Below are 19,062 nucleotides of genomic sequence, written 5' to 3' on the forward strand. Positions count from 1 at the left end.
GTCAATGCTTTGCTTGTTGCAAACAGTGAAGGCATCTGCTGTTTGGTACGATCTGCCAGTTTCTCGGACATACTCCACATATCTGGCATCACATTGGAATTAGTATTCCTTTACCACATTACACGTTTGTGTGTTAGGAAGAATTTGTTTTGGCTTGTCATCAACATCCTTTTAGTGGTGAACACCACTCACATTGCTACTGCATTATAGTTGCTTGAAACAGCTAGCTTCACCTGTTGCTCAAGCTTTTGAGATGCCTTAATTAATTTGAAGGATAATTTGAGGTAGGCTGGGCACTTTACCAAAACTGAGTGACTGCCTTATGACCTGTATGCGTTTGCGTGATATATGGCAAAAAATGATATGTTCACAATAACCATTATCCCACAGAATAGCTTTAATAAGCCAAAATTGAACATAAAGTGAACACTGAATAAATGGTTCAGCCCCTATTCATAAGTTTTCTGGTAAGTACATTGATATGTGTCGGATTGTAGGAATCCCAATGTGTGAACTGACAGTTAAAGTATTTTTGTGATAGTCAGTAGTAGAGTCCGGCTGTTTTCTCAACTAGAAATTCAAGGGAAGGGAACTCATTTCACTGTTCCATTTGAGCGCAGGATGGAGATTATAAAGACATACAAGGAAATTCTTACAGCTGTGGATTCAAATACATATTAGAAATATGCAAGAGGTATAAGGATAGATGTCATCCTATATAAAGTCATGTTTCTCGTGGAATTCAACAAAATATATTTGTGAAGACCACAAAGGACTTACATATTGATAGCAATGTAGTTCTCCATGTGCTTGCTTGACATTGTTTGCCCATTCATCAACATACCATTCAAAGAAACCAAAGACATTTGCAGTGCAGCACTATATTCATGTCTATTTAGATAGCCTCCATGGTGTGAATTCATGTTTGTTGAACTTATGAATTCAGCAAATCAGTTGATACTTTTTATGCCCAAATAGGTGATGTTGCTATGGGATCCCCATTAGGCTTGTTTGGCTTGAAATTTAAAACATTCTGGTTGTTAACTGTCAGTCAGCATTAATGGGTGCTCTCTCCATGGTAACACCTCTACCAGAGTCCAACCAATCAGCACCCTCCTAACATGCAGTATATAAACATCAGTCTTCTCCTTAAATTAGTATTCTTGTGAAATATTTTGATGAGTAAAAGATGAAAGATTTTAACATACTTGTCAGTAATACTCAAGTTCTATACTCTGAGAAAAGAAGCTTGTGTTCAGTGTTTCCGCAGCGTAACTATGACACATCGACTGACGCAAAAAAAAATGACTGGAAGTGACCATATCAATCGTCAAGTGGAAGAACTCAATAGTTTTGAAAATGCAGCAAGCAATGTGTTGTAAAGAAATGGGACAGCTAGAGAAACACCCACAAAGACTAAATGCGAAAACCTCTGTTAACTTTGAACATTAATAGATTTCTTTACTTCAAACTTCAAAATCATCTCACGAAAGCCACCTCTAAATAAGTATGGAAATTTACTGGACGATGGTCAAATATTAAAACCAGCAGATAAAAAAGAAATAATGCAAAGAGTGAGTGTTTCACAGATTTTACCAGGGTCAGCGTTTCTTGGAATGTTACCCTCCAGTCCATCACACATTCCATCAAAATAATTTACCCCAATTGACCTAGGTTTCTTTAGTTCAGAATCTAAGGCTCAACTCTTCGCTTCTAACAATAAATCCAAACAAGTGAGCTGTACCAAGGATCAAGCCAAGGTACTTACAGAATGTAAACCATCTCTTCATGCAGTTCTTGCAGACTGTTGAGCAGTCCTGGCAAACCCTGGTGGTAATAGTGCTGATGGTGGGCCTCTGCAGATCTGAGAGCAAGTATGTACTGATTGTGGAGTAGGTGCATCTTCATAGTGGTTTTGACATATTTGTCCCTCATTCTGTCCCGGTCTTTGTCTGGAATTAAACAGAAATTCACACAATCAGAAATTTTTGAAGGTAATTATTGAGCTTTCTGAGGTGAGGGATATCAAAATGAGTGAGGTTTGGCATTCAGTATTTCCAACTGGATATTAGGACAAAAGTTTCTGCATGGTGGACTAATTGGTAAAGCTCGGTCACATGGGATTCAGGGTGAGCTTGCCAATTGGACACATAATTGGCTTAACAGCAGGAGACAGAGTAATTGTAGAGGGTTGCTATTTGGACTGGAGGCCAGTGACCAGCAATGTTCCACAAGGATTGGTTCTGGATCCTATTTTGTTTGTCATTTATATGAATGATTTGGATGATAATATAGAAGGCATGATTAGTAAGTTTGCAAATGACACCAAAATTGGTGGCATAATAGGCAGTGAAGAAGGTTTTCTAAGATGACAAAAGGATCTTGATCAAATGGTTCAATGGGCTAAAAAATGGTAGATAGAGTTCAATCTGGATAAACGAGAGATAATGCATTTTGGTATAACACAAGGATAGAGCTTACACAATTAATAGTAGGGCCTTGGGTACTGTTGTAGAACAGAGGGACCTAGGAGTGCAGGAACATAATTCCTTGTAGTTTGCATCACATACACACAGAGTGGTTAAAAAAGCATTTGGCATGATTGCCTTCAATGCTCAGACCTTTGAGTGTAGGAGTTGGGAAGTCATGTCAGAGTTGTACAGGACATTGGTGAGGCCCCTTCTGGAATACTGTGTCCAGTTCTGGTTGCCCAGTTAGTGGAAAGATATTATTAAGCTCGAGAGGGTTCAGAAGAGATTTACCAGGATGTTGTTGGTTATGGAAGGTTTGAGTTATAAAGAAAGCTTGGATAGGCTGGGACATTTTTCACTGCTGCACAGGACGTTGACAGATGACCTGACAGAAGTTTATAAAATAATGAGAGATATAGATGGAGTCAATGGTACTTGTCTTTTCCCTAGGATAGGGGATTTCAAGACTGGGGGCACATTTTTAAGATGCGAGGACAGAGATTTGCAATAGACACGGAGTCTACCTGGATGCTCACGGCATTGTTTTCCTTTATGTTTTTTGTGATTTACTTCCTTATTTAGAGATACCAGATTCATACTACTGCTGCAAATAAAAAACACTAACAAACTACAGATACTGGAAATCAGAAATAAAATCAGAAATAGCTGGAAAAGCTCAGTTGGTCTGGTAGCATCTGTGGAGAGAAAGCAGGAGTTAATGTATCAGGTTCAGAAGAAGGGACACTGGACCCAAAATGTTAACTCTACTTTCTTCCTGTAGATGCACCAGACTTGCTAAGTTTCTACAGCAGTCAGGTTTTTACTTCATAATACTGCTGTCTTGGCTTGCTGTTCAGCACAAACACAAAGCCAGGAAGCTTGTCATAATTGTCAGCAGGTCTCAGTAAAGTTAAAAAGTATAGCCTTCACTCAGGGTTTCCTGCACAGTAATTCAAGGACAGCCTCCACTATTAGTCCAGGACCTGCCTGGATCAGTCACAGTCAGATGCTCGCCTCAAAGGGTGGGGAGCTGAATGCCAGGCAGTCCACCACCTGTCTTGACTCTTTCTGCCCTGTTGTGGGCTGTTTTTTTCATGATATAAGGGAGAGTTAGGTAATAAAGAACATAGCTATTATTGTTGGTGCAGGTGAGGTGGTGTCCAGAGTGAGTTGGCAGCGCAGAGGGCATGCAGGGCTGGTGATATCAGGGTTGGAGTCAGTGAGATCAAGTGAGGAAGATGTTGCAGGCAACACACAGAGTGGTAGACCTTGAGCCTTGGTTGGAGACGGGTACTGAAGTTGAGATACAATGAGTGTGAGCCAGCAGGGAAAAGATGGTGGCACTTATCCTGGTGGAATGGAGAAGGACAATGATATTCTTCCAACATTATTAAGCATTCCTTTAGAGATGAGTGAGAGTTCTTTAACCTGGGCATCAATCTCAGGCAAGGCTGGCATTGTCTGGTATTGTGGTCTCCACTACTAATCGTGGAGGAGGAGAAAGTCCCATGCCGAAATCACCCCATCCAGCAGGACCTCCAAAAACATTCCCATAAAGTGGGATGCCAGTTTTCCCCTCTCTATCATGTCCAAAGCAAAAGTGAACATCCGTGCAGGGCAGCCCCATGCTGACAGTGCTTGTACAGGTGCCCAAGATGGTGTGGGGACAAGTAAAGCTGGACTTTCGGCAGGTATCTGCTGAGTGGTGAGTTATTCTGGGAAGTACGCACGGTAAGATGAGGTGCATATGGAGTGTGAGAAACACCATACAGATTTGGTAGACAGTTAATGAGGTGTATTTGGTAAGATATAGTGAGAACTTGCTTGGCCTCATGGCAACAAATGCTCAAAAAATTCAGATTCAGCCCAAGTCAGTTTGGGGCAGGTGGCTAAAAACTTAGTGACAGAGATTGTTTTTAAGGAGTAGTGTCCTGAGGTGTGAATGACTTGACTGTCTGAGCTTGTCTGAGCTTGCAATATAGTGTTCCATGTGTGCTTTACTTGTCTGGTTTCTAGTAGTTTCTTCTGTTTCTTATCGTGATCCTCACCTTTACTGGCCTCCTGGAACTTCCGCTTTGCTGCATTCATCTCTTTGGCTTGTTGCCGATACTGTGACTTCAGCTTCTCAATTTCGCTCTGTGTATTCTGTAAATCACAGCAGCTTTAGTTAAATGTACTAACCCAAAGTCAAATGCTGACTCAAATATTGTTAAACTCAGCTACTTAAGAACAACTAATTATAGTGCAAAACTCTGATGAAAGATGAAGGTCAATGGCAAGAACATTACGGAGGTCAAAACAATGGGTAGAGTCAGTGATTGGGGAACAGTGTACATGGAGCTATGGTAGGGGAATAAATAGGTGGGTAAAGACAGTGCAGACTGAGCAGTCGAGATAATTCTTGCTGGAGGGATTGTTGAGTATTCTGGACCTTTCCCAGAACTTGCCACTGATTGTTTATAAAATCGTCTATTTGCCACTGCTGCTCACTGAGATTTACAGCTGATTAACATTGAAAAAACAAGCAGTAGGGGGAAGGATTCAGAATAGCAAGTTGGAGAGCGGGAAAGATGTTCTGCTGAAAGTACAACAGAAGGATTGCACAGTAAACATATCTCCTGTAACTATCTGGACGGAATGACCACTTTTGTAGGCAGAGGGGAAGAGAGAGGTAAAATGGAATTGGGGGGAAGGGGGAAGAGGGAAGAAGCATCTGAAGGGGAAATATTTGTAAGAATGTGGAATTATTTGGACAATGCTTTCAAAAAGTCACACAGACATGATGGGCTGAATGGCCTTCTCCAATGTATGATTCAATTATGCTAAAAATGAATTGTCTTTGTTTAGTAGAGACAGTGTTGTAAGGCTTGTCATTGTATTTATTGACATTCATCCGAACAGTGATGATCAGATTAACATAATTAACTTACTTGTAAATACTGGAAAAGGCTATGCCCTCATCAAACCAGTTTTGGAAGTATTTCTTCTGTAACTATAATTACTATATTTTGTCACTTGCTAAAAGCACAGCTGATCGCACAGGGTATCTGTGCTCAATTACACACCCAGATTCAAAGTTTCCTGGCATACTTACCAAAGTGGCAAACATTCAAGAATTGTGAAGTTGAAGAGAGTAGCAGTTCTGAGAGACCAAGTTAGCTGGGGAACAGAACTAAGAGCTGTGAGGGCAGTGCAGGCGAACTGTAAGACTGTTCAAGACTCACTTATCTTGCCCTCACATTCCCTGTGGCAGCATCAGGAGAGAAAGAGTTGTCCAGTTTGAAAATGGGATGCTAAAATGTGGCCAGTGAATAGGGTTGATAACACTTCAGGATTTCCTGAAGTCCCCAAAATTGAAACTCAATTTCTAATTGAATCGTGGATTTAATTCCCCATGGGGTATCAAAGACAATTGTGTTTTTAGGGTTTTTTGATCATTAATTTTAGTCATTCTAACAGTTTTTGGAGAAAACTTGTTCCAATCTTGAACTAGACCATCAAATTCATGTTACAATCTGGCTTGGGACCAGACCAGTAACTTTAATGTCGACACAGGATGGAATCCAGGGGAATTGCTAAGTGAATAAAGCCACAAGAGTCCAGAATTTTGAATAATACAGTGGGTTATCAAATCTCATTAAACTTTCCAAGCAATCACAATTCATCACTTTTGCCAATCTGGCCTTGAAATTCTGTTTTCTGAGCTGTTCTGTCCTAGAGTGCCCGAATGACTGCTCATGTTCTGGTCAATCACTCTCCTTTCCTGATGCAAGCTCCCCAGACTCTGAAAATATGCCCCCTCAAAAGTATAATCCCAGCTGTTCATCTACAACTAACTTCACCAAGCCAGTACCCTCTCCTCTCCCAAACCCTAGGTTCCAGTTTGCTTAGATGCATTAGGTAATGCTTGTGAGCTTTAAATACACCAGTTGCACTGCAATATTAATGTTTGTACTCTTCCAAGTCCCTTGCAGCTTCCCCAACACACAGCCAGTGACTTCCCAACTTTCTCAGAAACCCAAGACTTCTTTTGAGTACTGACTTTTTCATGTCTAATTCCTCTAACCTCTACCTAACTTACAACAGCATAGGCCCATCCAACTGCTCTTGACTCGTCACTGAGTCCACTAAACAAAATCTGTGCAGTTCAGATGTCTTCACAACAATACAGCCAACTGAGGTATCCCTAACATCTCTCTCACCCTTTCACCCAATCACTGAGTTTTCTAATTGCATGTAAGCCTTTGAACACCTCTTCACTGATATCCAAAAATCCTGACTGTCCTATTGAAGGCTTGGACTAAGTCCCTCCCCCGTCACTGGACAGAATTCACTGGCACCTCTTCTGATAACATGTGGTCTGAATATTACAATTCAGAGATTTCTGATTTTTGAGCATGAAAAAGTTTACTGAAGAAGGAATCATTACAAATCTGACAGTCAAGGATTATCCAATGGGGTAACAAAAAGTTTCTTCATTTTCCAGTTGGCTGTGACAAAATTGCAAAAAAAAACTGAACACAAAGGGACTTGGGGCGACTTATGCACAAAACACAGAAAGCTAGCAAATGGGTGCAGCAGGTAATTAAGAAACCTAATAGAATGTTGGCTCTTAATTGGAGTATAAGAATAGGGACATCTTACTGCAACCATATAAGATGTGGGTGAAACTATATCTGGAGTGAGGAGTTTAGGTCCCCTTAGTTAAGGAAAGTATTATTTCATTGTAAGCAGCTCAGAGAAGGTTCACTAGGAGGTACAGCTCTGTCACATCCTTGAGTTGGCTGTTGAATCAAAGTATAATTTATCTTTTCCTGCAGCTAGATGATAAAGATCCCTGATATTTAACTGTTCCTTGTGGTTCTTTGGGACTGCCATAATGAGGACATCTACAGGCTTCACAACATGAACTCCTTGTGTGCAAGCTAGTTCTACCTAGTTCTGCCTCTGAGGGACAGTCTCCCTCACTCTCATCTTGCTAAATGCTGTCCTGATTCAGAAGTCTCTTCAACCCCTCCAAACAACTCCCTCCACCCAACTCCTCCCTACCAACAGCACCTTGCCTCCCTGCCAAAAGTATTTCTCAATCTAGGTGTCTTTTGTGGCAACCGTCTGATGGTGGTTTGGGAGTACCTCAGTATTAAGGACAGTATTAAGACTAAGGACAAAGTGGAAACGCTGAAACAGACCAGGCAGCAAAAAAATGAATAAGCCAGATATCATAATGATTTTGAAAACATTAATATTTCACTATTCCTCAACAAGGCAAGACTGTGATCAAGAGCATAGAACATAGAACATTACAGCACAGTACAGGCCATTCGGCCCTCGATGTTGTGCCGACCTGTCATACCGATCTCAAGCCCATCTAACCTACACTATTCCACGTACGCCCATATGCTCATCCAATGACGACTTAAATGCACCTAAAGTTGGCAAACCTACTGTCGTTGCAGGCAAAGCATTCCATTCCCTTACTACTCTCTGAGTAAAGAAACTACCTCTGACATCTGTCCTATATCTTTCACCCCTCAATTTAAAGCTATGCCCCCTCGTGCTCGCCGTCACCATCCTAGGAAAAAGGCTCTCCCTATCCACCCTATCTAACCCTCTGATTATTTTATATGTTTCAATTAAGTCACCTCTCAACCTTCTTCTCTCTAACAAAAACAGCCTCAAGTCCCTCAGCCTTTCCTCATAAGACCTTCCCTCCATACCAGGCAACATCCTAGTAAATCTCCTCTGCACCCTTTCCAAAGCTTCCACATCTTTCTTATAATGCAGTGACCAGAACTGTACACAATACTCCAAGTGCGGCCACACCAGAGTTTTGTACAGCTGCAGCACTGACTAGATCTAAAAACAAATATTGCCTTACTGGATAAACGAACAACCCAACATGGTCAATCACAATGTGTGTCATCTTTGTTTTGCTTCAGGACAACTAAAGACGTTAATGTTGGACAGAGGTAAACTATTTCGTCTGATGGAAAAGGCCAGATTAAGGTAACAGAGTCTGAAAATGAGAACCAGGCCATTTGGGGTCTACCCGAGAATTTTGACACATAGGTTGATTAGAAATCTGGAACCTTCTTGTCTAAAAGTTCCTGAGACTGAGGTCAATTGATAATTTCAAACTTGAGTAGATTGAATTTTTTTGGTTAGACAACTGAGGTGAGGGTTACAGAACCAAGGGGGGATTTAATAGGGAATCTTGGAATGGGATCAAACAAAACAAACATCTTAAGCAAGGGGTAGAACAATTTCATATGGAAATGGTGAAGAGAATATTTGTAAGGAAGCAGAAGATCATATAAATACTGTCATTCAGAGATAGCAAGAACTGCAGATGCTGGAATCAGAGATAACAGTGTGGAACTGGAGGAATACGAGTTCTGTAGAAAGGTCCCGACCCAAAACGTCGACTTTCCTACTCCTTTGATGCTGCCTGACCTGCTGTGTTCCTCCAGCTCCGCACTGTGTTGTCTCGGATAAATATTGTGAATGTTTAAGGGTACATACACTGAAAGGTTTTCGATTCACAGCTCTAAAATATTGACATGATGATAAATGGTCTGCTTCTTTACCTTGATCACCTCCTGGTTAATCTGCTGCCACTGTTCACTGTAGTTCTTCTTCAGCAGTTGTTTATCACGGATTAAAAGTGTTAGTTTGTTAATTGGCCCAGAGTTCAGATCCTCTGAATGTTTCCGCATCAGTCGGCTCAAAACCTCAGTCTGATTAACAATCATTGACCAGGACTGAAAGAGCACACATTTTTAACATTAATGACTCTTGCACCTCACACTGTCCCTGCAAAATGTGGTACTGAAAACCACAAGCAATGAAAATGATGTTAAATAAAAAACAGCATGAAGAAAAACCACTACAAATAAAATTCAACACAAAGCAGAGAAAAAAACAATTAGAAGCTTAATTGGGTGAGTGGGGACGGAGGAGAGGAAGTTGGTACAGCATAGAGGAAGTTTTACTTTGTATCTAAACCAGAGCTGTTCCTCGCCTGGAAGTGTTTAATGGGGATGGGGTAGAAATAGCTTAGTCTGTGTCTAAACCCTTTCCTGTAAGTATTTGATGGAGAATTTCAAGAAAGCTTTACTCTGTGTCAAAAAGTAAAATCTGCATAGTCTTAGCAGACCATAAGGCTGTTTTCTCATTACAGACAGACATTGGTGGTGCTTTAACCTGAGGGTTACCACATCTCAGGCAAGGGGTGAGGGTGAAAAGGAAAGGCCTTTATAGTAAACTCAGCCGGTGAGGGAATTGAACCTACACTGTTGGTATCACTCGGCATTGCAATCCAGCCATCCAACTAACTGAGCTAATCGACTGTCCCTAACTGGGTGTGTTTGATGGGATGGTATGGACAGTGCTTTGCTGAATGACTGGTACCATGCTGTGCCAGGCCATCCTGGGAGTGTTTGATGGGTTCAGTGTAGAGAGAGCTTTACTCTTAGTCTAACCCTGCGCTGGACCTGCCCTCAGAGCGTTTAGTCGGGATGGTGTCCAGAGAACTTTACTTTCAGTTTAAAAGAGTAGAGTGAGTTTCTCCATAACTAACTCTTTGCTGATTTATTTGTGAATATCAGGGTCCAATGTGCAGCAAGGTAGGTGAAAGAGGCCAGAAAATTTTCCACCATCATAAAACAGCAGATGATTTGAGACATAAATATTGGCCTTGACACTGGGGAGAAGCTCCTTGGTCTTCTTTGAAATGGTGCCCTGGGATCTTTTACATTCACCGGAGAGGTTAGACCCAGTCTCCTTATAGGATTTTGTTTAAATGATGGCACCTCCAACAGTTCAGCACTCTCTCAGTACTGCACTAAAATGTCAAGTAAGATTTTTGCGCTGAAGTTAGTTGATGATGCTCAACCCAGAAACTCACTAATCTGAAGCAAGGCTAATAGCTATTTGGCCACAGCTGAAGTTTGTAGTACCACAGCAGGCATGGCTTTCACTCACCAAGCCACTGTCCTATCATTGTTGTAAACCAGACAAAGCCCTAGATCATTGGATCCTTCCTACCTTGTTGACCTGACTGATGTAATCAAGTCCTCCAGCCTGCTGGCTACTCTCTTGTTTCTCGACTTGAGAGAACATTTGATGAAGTAACCCTGAGTATTCCTTGTCACTCCTCACTCGATAGTTCATCCATTTCTTCATGGTCTCCATCAACCGGACCTCTGAATCCTGTAATCGGAGTAGCATGGTGTGTCCCTGGGGACACCAGAGATCAGAACTGAAGCCCATTGTCTCAGAAACTGGACCTGACATGAAGAAGTAAATAAAACAGAGTTTAGGAAGACAGGAAAAGCTGAGAGGATCACTGAGCCAACAAGAATTCTATATTTTCAGTAGCTCAGCTGAAACCGAGCCTTCTAAATAAGCTGATATCTTTAAGGTATCAGTCATGGCTCAATGGACAATATTCTTGGATTTAAGTCCGACTCCAGAGACTCACAGATAAAGTAAACCTGACTTGGGAGATTTGTGCAGTTTGGTTACCGGGGTTTAGTCACTGAACATATTCACTCAAGGCTGTCAATGTTCTTTTAACAAAAGTTCACAAATCTATTATCCAAAAGTGTGTGAGTGAGTGTGCGAGTGTAGGTCGGGGGACTGGGGCAAGAATACCATACAAAAGACAATTTATAAAGATTCAACCCTTTTCCCAGAATTATCCCTTACAGTTATTCAATCAGAATGAAGCATCACTCCTCCTCCACTCCTCCTCTGTTTCTTACTCAACTGGCTCTTTCCAGCTCTGATGGCACAGAGACTTCTTTCCAGTCTTGAGAGCCTGGACTTTTCAGTTGTCACAACCTGTAGATTCCTACAAATTAAAAACTGATCTCCTACTTTAATGACATTTCATCTTGTGAATAGAATGTGTTATTCACCCTGACCATATGTTTATGTATCATAAAACAACCACTTCTTGTTCACTGCTCCAAATGTCTTCCTCAATTTTGTTAATAAAACCAAGTTACATTTATCACACTCAAAACTAAAATGTATCTTTCCTCCATTTTTTAATCTAATTTCTCAAATTATAGTAACATAAATCTTTATTGTACATTGCATTTGCGGATATATGAACACAACCAGTCACCAAGAGCTATGACTAATTTTCATCGGTCTCACTACACATGGACAATGAGGGAGACCAATTTGACTGGGACAACACATCGATAATCACACAAGCCAAACAGAGACACACTAAGGAATTCCTAGAGTCCTAACCAGAACTCTATCAATAAACACATTGAATTGTTGTACAAACCACTGAGAAACAAAACTGGGAAACAAAAAACCACCCCAGCATACCGAAACATATAAGTGACAAGCCGGACAGAACACCGATGCTTCAATGAAGGCAAATGTAACCTAGCAGGGTGATGAAACATTGGCAACCAAACCCATTGGCTCAGTGAGCAAGTCTACAACCTTAGTAACTGGCTATTTGGTGGCTGAATGCTGGATACACACCTGTTACATTTGCAGAACTAACAAAGATGAATTTAAGTAACCTCAACAGGAAATGGCCAGAATGTAATTTCCATGATCATTAATTAATCTACACCATAAAATCTCAAGGGCTTGATTTAATGTAGCACATTGTATAATCGTACAGTTGGAAAATAATTGTTTCAGCAAATGAGTTACCTTTCAAGCTGTAGTTATTGCTGTACTATGGAAGTGTGGTAGCCAATTACTGTACAATGAACTCTCAAAAAGCCATGTGATAATGAACTGATTATCTGTTCTTGTGATGTTCTATGAGACATAACACCGAGGAGAATTCCTCACCTTTTCTTTAAATCGTGAGATTGATTACATTTACCTCAGATGACAAATTGGAACCCTGTCCAATATTTCATTTGAAAGGTGACACTTCCACTAAGATAGCACTTCCTCCGTACTGCAGTAGAGAGCGAGGATTTAGCTTGACACCCAGGTATTGGCCATCAAGTCTCTTAAGCGGGACTTGAACCTGCAAACCTATATCTCAGCAGAGGGTGCAAATGCGACTCACTGAATCACAGCTGTCTGCAAGAGATGAAAGGAACCACATTTCCAAAACACCAACAGTGTCTCCAGCTTGGTGCTGCACTGAATATCAGTGTAAACACAGGCAAAGTTGACATGGAACAGGCTGTAATTAACCTTTATAATTACTCTGTTGTACTGTATTATTAGAGTTAAAGACCAAACAATAATGACATTCAATGACAGAACATCAATGAAATAATTGTGTTAAATTGCTTACCTCACTATTTCTCAATCTTAATCTCTGGGACCATCATTATCCAGTGATCTCAACTTTGCATACAGCATAGGATCAGATAAAACTGGAACCAAACAGTGTTCACTCTGACAGCAGCTGGCATCTGGCATGGGCAAGCATTTGATTCTATTTTATCATGTAAGGAAACTCCTGAAGCATCAGAGATGCTTTTTCTTTCAGTCCAAACTGTGTCTCCATATCACTGTTTGTGACTCAGTGTGAGTGACAAACCCTCAAACACAAAAGAGCTACTGGGCAGAGGATGTAGGATAACACCACAGCTTTGTTGCTGCACTAGTTTAACTGTGTTATCTTGTATCAAATTAAGAAAAATGTGAAAATATTTCCAAAGACCCAGTTGGTAAATGCACTGTCCAGTCTTCTTCAAAGTTCACCTCTAGGCTGGAACTTATAGGATGTGGTGTTGCCTGGGGCTTATGACTCTACTGTTCATTAGATATCATTTCAGTCAGTAGTAATATCAGCTTTTCAAGTGCATTCACCTCCCATCACTTACTTTTGACTTCCATTATCTAAGCCAGCATTCCCAGTACCAATACTAATTGACCATCAAGTGTAGTCAATACAATACCGCCAGAGGTGCTGTCCTTCGGATGAAATGTCAAACTATCGTAGGCCTTTTCTGCCCTCTTAGGTGGATGTATAAATTCTTGTATTATTATTCAAAGCAGGTGAGTTCTTCCCAGAATACTGGCTAATATTTACCTCTCAACAAACATGATTAAGACAAAAATCACTGATTTTTCTCGTATCTGTTTTTGATAGTTAGCAGAATTTGAACACTTACAAGTTGAACTTACAAGAACGCTTAGACTTCCATAAGCATTTCATTGACTTCATATTGGGAAACCCAGAGGCAGTGGAAAGCAGTTTGGAAATTCAAGTCAGCCTACTTTTTGATTTGTTCCAGCTCTCAGGCATACCTACGGCTGGGGGAATATTAGGGAGGGTGGGGCAGAGAGTAGGATAACGGAGCCAACACCAGGATCACCAATCTGGAGAAATAAGTACAGGGATCCCCCTCCGAAACTCATGATAGTGACTCCTGGTAGTTCAGCATACTACATGGGAAAGCATGTACTCAATAGATTGAAGGCCATTTATTCTTTCAAGTATATGCCTTAAAAAGTCAACAATCGGAACATTTCTGAGATCTGTTGATGAGGAGCCTCAAACCTTCAATTTATATTGGGGCCTGGCCTCAAATGCTTATAGTTCTCCAATATGCAGGTGGGGTCCTTGGCTTCCCGGTCCTACTCAGACTAATTCAGACCCAAAGATGAAATTGGGACCATTAGATCAGCTTCCAAAAGTTGAGCAACAATTTCACATTGGCCATTTGGCAGGGTTGTCAACTCTGCTTGGTTATGTTCCTTCATTGTGTGCTATTCCAGCCCCCCTATCCCCATATCCTACTAGTGGTCCAGTGCATCAACTATGAATAGCCAGCCAAATTGAGAAGCAACTCTAACTGAATTCATCCTGATTGTGGCTTAGACTGCTTGTGGTCTGCCATGTCTCTCCAATACTGTTTGAACTAAGGTGTTCAGAGAAAGCCATTTTGACTTGGTTAACAATGCTGACTCATAGTGCCAGGGTCCTGGGTTCAATTCCACCCTCGGGTGACTGTCTCTGTGGAGTTTACACATTCTCTCTGTGTCTGAGTAGGTTTCTGCCGGTTCTCCAGTTTCCTCCCACAGTCCAAAGATGTGCAGGGTAGGTGGATTGGCCATGCTAAATTGCCCATAGTGCCCAGGGATGTTTAGTTTAGGTGGGTTAGACATGGGAAATGCAGGATTAAAGGGAGAGCATAAGGGAATGGGTCTGGGTGGGATGCTCTTCAGAGGCTTGGTCAGTGTGGACCTGTGGGCCAAACGGCCTGTTTTCACACTGTACAGGTTCTATGGTATGGTTATATGGACTTAATTCCCTGATTTATTTTTCTTCTGGGCTTTGCTTTCTGCAGGTTAATCCTGGAGATTAATTGTCAATTCCTGAAGATTTCTGGGGCAATCCTGGAGTTTTGGCAACCCAAGCTTCCCAAGTGTTGGCTAGCAGCACAATTCAAAGCTCAGACAGAAAGCAGCCAGCTGTCTGCACCTGGTCAAATTGCTCCTCCTCACACTCACCACAACAATCCCAAGCCCCTTCCTGTTTCAACAGCTGCCTCCCATCATTAATTGTGGTGTTCCTCGTTTGGCGAGTATTTGCTGGAGGTGCAGGCTCCTGTAAGCAGCCCTGTAGTCAGGAATGTGAGGCTTAATACTCCCAGGCGCAGAAAAACATTGCTGATTGGATACGCAATAGAGCAACTGTTCATACTGTGGGAAGAAAAGTCAGAGAGAATTCCAATCGAGTATAGTCAAGTGATCATGTTGCTAGAACAGATTGAGTGATGTGAATTGGTTGCAAGTAGTTTATTCCCCAGTGCAAAGGGTTCAAGTGCTAGCAAACAGAAAATAAAATGAACAGCAAAGTCAGAAACACTCAGCAGATCGGTCCGCAGCTGTAGAGAGGAGAAACAAGCTGATCTTACAGAACTTGTCACAGAACTGAAAAACTACACGCTGCAGTTCAAGAAGTCAAAACAAAGATAATGGCAAAAGACAAAGCATGCTTGCACACAAAAATAACAAGTTACAAACACAGAAATACACACATGATCATGTAAGTCTCTAAATGCAAAGGCACGAGCACCTATGGTGGGTGACAAGGTGTTGCATAAATGTAAACCTTGGGTGTTTTTAATATGATGCAGTGCAAATTCAACTTCTTCAGGAAGTGCAAGTGAGTAAAAATATTGTTAAAACTTCTCCTGTTTCCTTTAAGGAGACTTGGGGGTGGAGGTGAGACACAAGAAACCCTTAAACTCTCTCAGAGATAGTAAGAACTGAAGAAGGGTCCTGACCTGGAACGTCAGCTTTCCTGCTCCTCTGATGCAGCCTGACTTGCTGTGTTCCTCTAGCTCCACACTGTGTTCCCTTAAACTCTACTTGGCATAAAACAGAATCTCTGATCTAGACCCTTTTATTGTAACTGAGGACTGGGACAGCACAAAGAAACCTGGTCATTATCACATTTTTGTTCATGGGAGCTTGTTTTCCACAAATTAACTGCTGCATTTACTGAGGACTACATTATCACAGGGTCAGCTAAAGGAGCACCACACTGTCGGAGAGGAGGGTCAGCACTGTCTTAAATACTGTATTTCAGATATTTGCTCCCTCAGGTTGATGTAAGAGATCCTATGACACTTTTTCAAAAACCAAGGGTTTTTCTCCCCGCTGTCCCACTTAAGATTTATCTCTTGATTTGCATCACAAACTCAAATTTCACTTCTCATTTTCACAACGCTGTTTGAGGGAGCTTGTTGTGTGTAAACCAGCGGCTAGGTTTCTGCGTTGCAACAGTGACTACACTTCTAAATTACTCCATTGGTTGTAAAGGGGTTTGGAACATCATAGATGTCAAAGCCACCATATAAATGCAAATATTTATTTCCTTTAACAGTTACTGTGCTCTTCAATGCAGCTATAGCAAAATAAATATCAAAAAAAAACTCCAAGACTAAGTGTAGGTAACCCTTACCTTCACCCTCTCGTTTTCTTAATTGTTGAAAGACAATAGCTCCACTATTAGATCGTGCGGTATTATACAGATACTTTTACTTAACTTCCTGTGTCTTCAACCAGTGGCCAGAACAAGAGTGCTGTTTGTCACACTTCAAACAGTCTGATGCAGGATTTAGATAGGGTATAGAGGAGTTGCAACAAGCCATTCAATATCGAGCTTTACAAAGCAGAAATATTTAAAATAAATTACAGACTGGGACTGAGGTATTCAGCAATGTGTCCTCCTCAATTCCATCCTTGCATTGCGTGCCCTAGTGGCGGTAGTACTGGTCAGAGGATTGCAGGGGCTGATGGGGAGGGGGTGATTGCTGACACTGAGGCCATGGTTCAGGATGCACAGAAAAGGACTACATTGCATAGCTCCTTTCACACTGATTTGTTACTGATGTGAAATGGAACTTCTGAAATGTAGTCACTGCTCCAGAAAACATAAGCACATAAGACCATAAGAAATGAAAGCAGGAGTAGGCCATTCAGCCCTTCAATCCTGCTGTTCTATTCACAAGATCACGGTTACTCTGTGGCCTAAACTCCACTTTCCTAGTAGTTCTCCAGTAACCCTTGACTACCCTGGAGATCTGACTTAGCCTTAAATATATTCAAAGACCCAGTATCCATTGCTCATTTTAGAAGAGATTCCCAAAGACTAACCACTCTGAGGGAAGAATTGTTTCTTATCTCAATCTTAAATCAGAGGCTTTTTAATTTAAACTGTTTCTACATTCTTCCACTCAAAAATACATGGTTACAGCATTTAATCCAATCAAGCTTTGTCAAAATCTTAGGTTTTAAAAAGATTACCTCGCATTCTTCTAAACTCAATGAGTATAGGCCAAACCTGATAAACCTTCTTTCATGAGACAACTCCAGCACAGCAAGCTCCCATAAATTGCAATGTGATGGTGACTGAATTATCTATTTTCTGTGACATTAATTAGGTAATAAATGTTAGCTAGAATACCAGGGAGAACTCCACTGTTTTTCTTCAAAGTAGCACAAGATCTTTCGCATCCAGAGAAGATGGAACATTGGCTTAATATCTCATCAAAAAACAGCATCTCTAGTGACAATACACCACTTCCATTTGTTCTGGATTGAGACTTGAACTTAGAATCTTATAACTTGGTGGGGCTGACAAAGTGGTGCAAATTTTATCAATTGAGTACTGCTGATAGTAAACTGTGAAAGATGCAGTATGTACAGTGCTTGTGATGGTGTTTGGAGAAGGTAGCAAGCTTCTGGGAATTGTAGGGGAAGTTCAAGCAGAGTGAGGAAGTGATGACATTTAATTTGTCAGTTGAAAACTCAAATGTCATTTATTCTTTGATTAAAATTCTGTCAATTGTGAAGGATAAAGGTGCACGAACAAACAAAAACACAACACAATTTTTCATGTAATATTTCAAATTTTCCCAGCGGATTAAGCCAGAAACCTCCTGGAAATTAGCACATGGAAAATGACTGAGTGGAGTAGCATATATGTAAACTGGAACCTGAGTGGAGATGGTCATAAGAATGGAGTTTGAACCTCCCTGTTTCTGATACAATATCTGCTGAATAAAGTGAAAGGTTTTAAAATCTAAAATGAGAAAGCTCATTCCTAAGTGGCAACAAAAAGTTTTCAGTAAAATCAGCACATTTCACTTCCTTCTTTGTTAACCTTAAGAAATTGCAACCTGCACAGATCTTCAGGCTGCAAAAGTATTCAGCAAATAAAAAATGAACAGAATTCAAAAAAGTTCCAGAGGGGGACAGGATACTTTTAAGCTGGATGTCATTGCTGAACAGGGTAACAGAGGGGTGAAGCTGCGAGGTAAATTACTGTTACATTGTCAGCCATATTATTTGTGCAATATTCCTGTTTTTTGACTATTGGTCAATCTATTATTTCCTGGTAATGATGGTTGAAGGCAGGCCTGAGTATCAGTTCTTGCTTATCAAATATAAACCGAAAGAACTGCGGATACTGTAAATCAGGTCTAAAGCAGAAATTGCTGGAAAAGCTCAACAGGTCTGGCAGCATCTGTGGAGAGAACAATGAGCTTTTCCAGCAATTCTTATTTTTGTTTCTTGCTTATCAAATACTGTCCTCAGATGTTTAATCTCATACTGGGTAATCTGAGCAGAGAGGGGCACGAGACCAAGGACGTGAACTTCACTGCTAATCCGCAGAAAAGTCTCTTCCTCGTTACTGCAGTGAAGTGTCAGTCTAAGTTATGTCTGGATTTGAATGGGACATGTAAGGTTTTAAGGGGGTTGACAGACTGACTGCTGAGAGACAATTTTCTCTGTCTGGAGAGTTTAAAACCAGAGGCACAGCATCAAAGGGCTATGATATTCAGGACTTACTTCACTCCAAGATTTGTGACTCTATGGAACTTTCCATCCCAGAGGGATATGGAGGCCTAGTCATTTAAGAGAGGTCAATATATTTTTTGAGTATGAAGGAAATTGAAGGGTATGGGAATAGAGCAAGGTAGGTGTTGAAGTAAAAACTTCCTCTTCCTATTTTTTATGTTCTTACACAACTGAAGATGTGGATGCTTTGGAGAGGGTTCAGAGGAGGTTTACCAGGATGCTGCCTGGACTGGAGGGCTTATCTTATGAAGAGAGGTTGACTGAGCTCGGT

General features: G+C 41.0%; 1 protein-coding gene across 1 annotated transcript in view; it reads right to left on the minus strand.

Moving 5' to 3' along the window:
- fes (FES proto-oncogene, tyrosine kinase) overlaps nucleotides 1–19,062 on the minus strand; it is a 49,520-nt gene that overhangs the window by 26,139 nt on the left and 4,319 nt on the right. The window contains exons 2-5 of the mRNA XM_048520698.2: nucleotides 10,518–10,759; nucleotides 9,059–9,232; nucleotides 4,520–4,616; nucleotides 1,769–1,952 (exon numbers count right to left, since the gene is read on the minus strand). Of these exons, the coding sequence (XP_048376655.1) occupies nucleotides 1,769–1,952; nucleotides 4,520–4,616; nucleotides 9,059–9,232; nucleotides 10,518–10,742 (680 nt within the window). The 5' untranslated portion in view covers nucleotides 10,743–10,759. The remainder of the gene's footprint in view (nucleotides 1–1,768; nucleotides 1,953–4,519; nucleotides 4,617–9,058; nucleotides 9,233–10,517; nucleotides 10,760–19,062) is intronic.

Source organism: Stegostoma tigrinum, chromosome 36 (genome assembly GCF_030684315.1).
Source record: "Stegostoma tigrinum isolate sSteTig4 chromosome 36, sSteTig4.hap1, whole genome shotgun sequence".
Taxonomy (NCBI): Eukaryota; Metazoa; Chordata; class Chondrichthyes; order Orectolobiformes; family Stegostomatidae; genus Stegostoma; species Stegostoma tigrinum.